Genomic DNA, 6,000 nt, shown 5'->3' on the forward strand with positions numbered 1-6,000 from the left:
CATAAAACAAAGTCATCTGTCCTCCACAATCAAAACAGTTAAAGAATACAAAGAGTAGTCATTAACAAAGTAATAAAAAGAAATCTCCTTGGTCCCCCAAGTATGTTTATTTCTTCTAACACTTACTTAATAGTGGTGGTCATACTCTGTGCCTGCTGCTGAGTGCCGTTATTGATTGTGTTGGTGTTTTTCAGTTGGTTCATCTGTTGCTGTGTCGGTGTGCCCCCTCCTCCGGGGCCACCACTGGGCTTCACAGGGCCCCTCAGCTGACCATTTTGACTGGACAGACCCATTATAACAGGGTTCTCTGTTCTGGCCGTGCTCATGCTGTATTAAATGTACAGATGTCTCTTCCAAACTTCAAAACTTTTGAAAATCAGTAGAGAAACTGTAATACAGTTTATTAGGCTCTCCAAAATGAAGAGATAAATATAAGTCTTGCTCAATATTGAGTCCTTTATTGCAATGCAGGCAAGCACCTGTAAGTCTGTGAACAGTAAGCAGCAGTAACTTGCTCTCATGCACCGAATCAACTTTTTATTTTTTAAAGGTTCTCTAACGAAGTTTGGTTATATAACTGAATTCACTCACTTCAATCTGAAACAAAGAAAAAGTTAAGTTAGCAAACACACGAAGGTTAGAAAAAACTGTTTCCCCTAACACTATTTTTAAATTAAAAAATTAAGAATACAACTGCACTTAGATCACATCATTAGCCAGGCTAATGGAGACAAAAAGATGGCCTGTACACAAAATCAAACCCACAATGAAATCAATCTCAAACTTTTAAATTGTCAGCTCAAAACAACCCAGAGAATTATTAGTATAAAGATACTGTAATTAGCAATAGTTCTCAAGTGACAATATCTTCTCTTCCTCCCTGAATTTTCTAAGTCAATGATTCATTCCACTTAATTGCGTCACAACTCAAAAAAGTACCTCACAGCTTAAGAGTAAATCTACATATGAACAAGGCAAGACAAATTTCTATTTCTGACAGCAACTGAGAGTCCTCCAAGAGTTAGATAAGCTTTTGACTTAACTTATGCTTTTAGAAATATAAAACCCATTTGTAACCTTATGAATTTCAAGTGCAAAAATTAAACTTTATGAAGAAAAATGCATTTTCCTTTTTTCCTTAAGTTCTTGTCCTTTAAAACAGTAACTGAAGCAGGAATATAGACATGCCTACATGTCACAATATTTTGCTTGAAAACAGCCAGGAATTGGAATACTAAAAAAAACTGTTAGCTGGGCTGGTGTGGCTGTTGAGAAGAGGCATCAGAACCCAGAAGAAAGTCAAGATCATTCCTGGCCCAGGCACATGCCAGCGTTGGGGCTGATCCCCAGTAGGGGGCGTGCTGGAGGCAGCCTTTTGATGGTTTTCATCGATGTTTCTCTCCCTCTCCCTTCCTCTCTGAAATCTATTTTATATATATTAAGGTGGTTAACTTCCTCCATTTTTAATTATTCCCAAAACCGAATTCATATATTAAAATGAAGTGAATAAAAAATTTACAAAGGCCAGACAGGAAATAAATGCCTACTCTGTTGGGTTTGTTCCTTTTTACCTCCTTACCCAAAATACACAAGCTTATTAATTAGCGTTTTTGTCGTACTCCACGGCTTCTCAAACAAATTTTTTTCTAAAATACTTATGCCTTAAAAAAAGAAAGTTGCTCACAAGCAAATCCTGATGATCTCAAAGACAAAGAGATATTATTTCAAAGTCTCCCAAAATCTGATTAACTTCTTAGGCAGATCGTGGTTAACAGTTACCTAGTTTCAAGGCAGTGAATGGTATCCTATAGTGACAGGTTTATATTATGATCAACAACATCAGTAGTTCGCACCAGAAAAGTTGTTTGCTAAGTAGGAAAGGATGAAGAGGGCAACCTCCGAAGATTAAGTGTCATTACCATCCATCTTGTGCGGAGACAGATTCAGATCCCCAGAGTGAGACTGCGTCCCTCTTAATTAAAAACGAAACTGCACTGCAGCAGTCTCCGAAAGGGAAACGTTCCTCCCACCCCTTCCCAACTCAGACGTGCAACTTCTATCTCTACGTTTTTAAAAGTTGGAAGGAAACGCAGCCCCGCGGGGAGGACCCCACGCCGAGTGGATCACAGCGTTTCCCCGGCTCAGGGAGCAATTGACAGTTTTCCTCCCGAACAGGCCGTCACCCCGCGGGCCTGGGGCTGGGCTGGCTTTCCGGTGAAGAGGAAAAGGGGGAGGAGAAAGGGGAGTAAGCAGCAATAAGGAAAGGCACAAGCCGAGGGTTTGAGCCTCGTAATCGTAAGGTAATAATTCAATTATTTCTTGCTCTCCCCGCCCTCTCCCCTCTCCTTCCTCCCCCCAAAAAAGACACCCTCAGTCCAAGTCCGCTCCGCGATCATAAACACCCAGGGCCGGGCCTGCAATCCTATCTGCGCAACAAGAGCAGGGACCGAACCCGCTCCGAGAGGAGGAAACAATATGGAGTTTCCTCTTAAGGCCCCACCGAGGAGCCCTGACCCCAAAGCCCTCCTGTCCTGTCCTCCACGGCCCGGGCGCCAGCGACACCCTCTCGCCACCGGCCCAGTTCCGCCCAGCAGCTGCGCCCCTGGCCCGGGCCCTCGGCGGCTGCCCCCGCCGCCCCCGAGGCTGCCTCGTACCCGGTCACCGCCATCGTGGCCCGGGGTCCTGGCGCCCAGCCCTCATTCCCGCTTCTAGAAAGGTCCTCCGAGCCCGAGGCCCGCTCTCCGCGGACCCCGCCGCGCACCGCATCCGTATCCGACACCTCAGCGCCCGACCCCAGCTGCCGCCGGCCTTCCTCCCCGGCCCGTCCAGGCCTCAGCGCCGCCTCTGGGCGCCCACGCTGTCGTCGGGCTCCCCGCAGCCCCGACTGCGCCGCCGACCCCACCCCCGCCCTTCGCCCAACTCCCCGGCTTGGCCCGAGCCCTACCGCCGAGGCCGCTCCGCTCGCACCCTCGGCCCTTTATTGTTGACTCGAAGCTCCCAAAATGGCGGCGCTCCTTCCTCCTCGGCTCCAGCGCCGCCCCGCCCGCCGCGCCGCCGGCCCCGCCCCGCGCCGCCCGCGCCGCCCCGCCCCGCGCCGCGCCGCCCGCCCTGCCCCGCCCCGCCCCGCGCGCCCCTCCCCGCGCGCCCCGCCCCGCGCCGCCCGCCCCGCCCCCTAAGCCCCGGGGCCCGCCCCCGGCCCTGTCGGCCCGGCCTAGTCTCAGCCCCGCCCCGCACCCCCATCCCGTCCCCCGGCCGGGCCCCGCGTGGTAACCGCGCCCCAGGTCTGCGGCCCTAATCCCGCCGCTGCCCGCACTCAGGCCGCCGCCGAAGTCGCCGCTGGCCACTGGCCGCCTCCCTCCGGCGCCCGCCCTGGCCCGCCGCTCCCGCCTTACTCCTGTGCCCCCCGCGTGGCGGCGGCTCTCCTCCGCGCAAGATGGCGAGCTCTCCGGCGGCGCCGCCGGCTCCCGGCTCCCGGTTCCCCAGCTCCCGGCAGGGGTCGGCGGGGCAGGATGCCCTGCGGAGGCCGCGGACGCCGGGCTGGGAGAGGGGCGGCTGCCCCCCAGCGGGAGGGAGGGCTGGGGGCCCGGTGGTGACCGAGGCCGACCTGCACCTCTTGCCCCGGGAGGCGCCTGAGCCGGGCCTCCCAGGCCACAGCTCGGGACGGAGAGCGGACGCGGCCCGCGGCGCCGGAGAAAGGCCGGGAAGCTGCGGGGAGCCCCCCGCCCTGGGAATAGGTTCTGAAGGACAAGGGGTTCCGGCCGGCCTGACCCTCACCGGAAAGGTATTGTGTGTCCCCAGAAACACTTTTAATGTCCCGTCAATCCTTAACAGCAACAGGAAAGCGAGGTTGTTCCAGGTGAAACAAAATGGAAGCTGGAAAGCTAGGTCGGGGGAAGAAAAGCCCACGACAGTGCCCTCACCCAGCTGAGACCCGATGCCCAGGACAGCGGCCAGGCCCGGTGAGGGCACAGCTCTGTCCACATCTGCAGTGCCCAGCAGGGGAAGTGAATCCACCGCCCCTGCAGGAATCAGTCTGATGGGTCTCCATGGTCTGACCACCAGCTTCCCTCATTTTTGCTGCTGCTTCCAACCCATCAGATAAAGTTAAACATGTTCCCCAGATCAGTCACACAAGGTGTCCCTCGAATAGCCCGCCTCCAGCTTATCCTCCAACACCCTCCAACCGTTCTCTGTTGGTCTTTAGCACACAACCAATGGGAAGGTGATAAAGAGGTGTGCAAAGGCTGTTGTTGAGATAAAAAAGGTTCCCCTTACAGTTTTTAAAATGCTTCATTTGTAGCATGTCATCTGCCACCCAGATTTTAAAACACTCCTGTGAGGAAATAACCTGCACCTTGTGCCCATCCTGGAGAGGGGGGGCGAATGGCTGCCTAATAAAACGTTAAAAAGGGAGGCCTTTGTTTGCCTCCTGATTTCCCAGGAGCATGAATGTTAGGGGAGAGGAGCCTGAAGGTCTGAAACAGCCTGTGGGGTTTCTCCCTGCACAGCCCAGAACAGGCCAGGGGGCGGAAAGGGGTTTGCCTCATAAATGAACTTACCTTCCTCGGGGACTTGGCTGAAGTCCTGACAGAAAAACAAACGTGAGGAAGCAGCCAGAAGTAAGATATGAAATAACTGCCCATTTTTACCTGGGAATCCTGTCACGGCTAAAACATAAACTTGACTAGAGGCCTGGTGCTCGAGAATATGTGCACTGGATGGAGGGGGTGTCCCCTCAGCCAGGCCTGCACCCTCTCGCAGTGCGGAGCCCTCGGGGATGTCTGCCTGCCAGCTTAGGTGGCTCCAGTCAGACATTGTCTGGCCGCCCGGGAGCCCCTGGGGGACGTCCACTGGGGCTCGGCTGCAGCCGGACAGCCTTAGCACTGCCCCGGGGACAGGAGAGGCCGCCGCTGCGCTGTGCTCAGAGCTGTGAGCCTGGCTTGTGGCTGAGTGGCGCTCCACCCCCCTGTGGAAGCGTACTGACCACCGGGGGCAGCTCCTGCGTTGAGTGTCCGCCCCCTGGTGGTCAGTGTGTGTCATAGTGATGTCGTTCAGGTCGTTGTTAGGGTCAATTTGCATATTACCCTTTTATTATATAGGATGTCAGCTCTTTTCAGTTTCCTGATGAGAAGCATAGACAGTATAAAATTAAGCTATGAACCCCTTGGGTTAGCAGAGTTCAATTTAAGTAGTCAATAGGTCTGATTCAACTATTATATATCAATACTTCAAGAACCGTAGAAAATATGACAGTAGGAATATAGATGAATGATAATATAGTAAAATTAATGTTTTAAAAATACTATGTAAATCCAATCCTTTGGCCTTTTACTTAATATTGAATATAATTGTTTGGGTGGTCTGTGGTAAATATGGTTTCTGGAGGGTGTTCTATACCCAGTGAGTCATTTATTTATTTTAACATAATGCTTCCCAAGATGCATTAGCTGTGTTTATTTGATTTGTAGTCACTCTCACTTTCCTCCTACCCTACAATTTGAATTTTGAAGTATAAAGCTGTTAGCTAAAATGTTAGGCCTGGATTGTTAGCTGGCTTCTAAAGAATCTGTCTGTAGAAAAGATGTTTAAAAAATAAAAGATTCAAAAATAAAATTGAGGTTTTCAGTATCTTTATTTATAACACAATAGGATTCATTTTTTTTGAAAGAATGAGATGCAACTAAAAAATGCTACTTGGGCCGGGACCTGTTTGGCTCAATGGATAGAGCGTTGGCCTGTGGACTGAAAGGTCCCAGGTTCGATTTCGGTCAAGGGCATGTACCTTAGTTGTGGGCACATCCCCAGTGGGGGGGTGTGCAAGAGGCAGCTGGTCGATGTTTCTCTCTCATCGACGTTTCTAACTCTCTGTCCCTCTCAATTCCTCTCTGTGTAAAATCAATAAAATATATTTTTAAAAAATGCTACTTGGAATTCAGTTACAATAATGGGTCCTCCTAGCAAGCATTATTTGCCAGTCTCACATCCTATTTACCAAAAATA

General features: G+C 51.4%; 1 protein-coding gene across 4 annotated transcripts in view; it reads right to left on the minus strand.

The window, feature by feature from the left end:
• DDX6 (DEAD-box helicase 6) overlaps positions 1–3,070 on the minus strand; it is a 36,830-nt gene extending 33,760 nt beyond the window's left edge. For 2 of the 4 annotated variants that reach the window (XM_045576213.1, XM_036423101.2), the window contains exon 1: positions 127–597. In XM_045576213.1, the coding sequence (XP_045432169.1) occupies positions 127–326 (200 nt within the window). In that variant the 5' untranslated portion in view covers positions 327–597. Of the gene's footprint in view, positions 1–126; positions 598–1,684; positions 1,706–2,944 lie in introns of those variants that run through there. The other 2 variants (XM_036423100.2, XM_045576214.1) reach the window with 2 other exon arrangements.
• Positions 3,071–6,000: the final 2,930 nt, after the last annotated feature.

This window comes from Pipistrellus kuhlii, unplaced genomic scaffold (genome assembly GCF_014108245.1).
Source record: "Pipistrellus kuhlii isolate mPipKuh1 unplaced genomic scaffold, mPipKuh1.p scaffold_m20_p_77, whole genome shotgun sequence".
In the NCBI taxonomy this organism is placed as follows: domain Eukaryota; kingdom Metazoa; phylum Chordata; class Mammalia; order Chiroptera; family Vespertilionidae; genus Pipistrellus; species Pipistrellus kuhlii.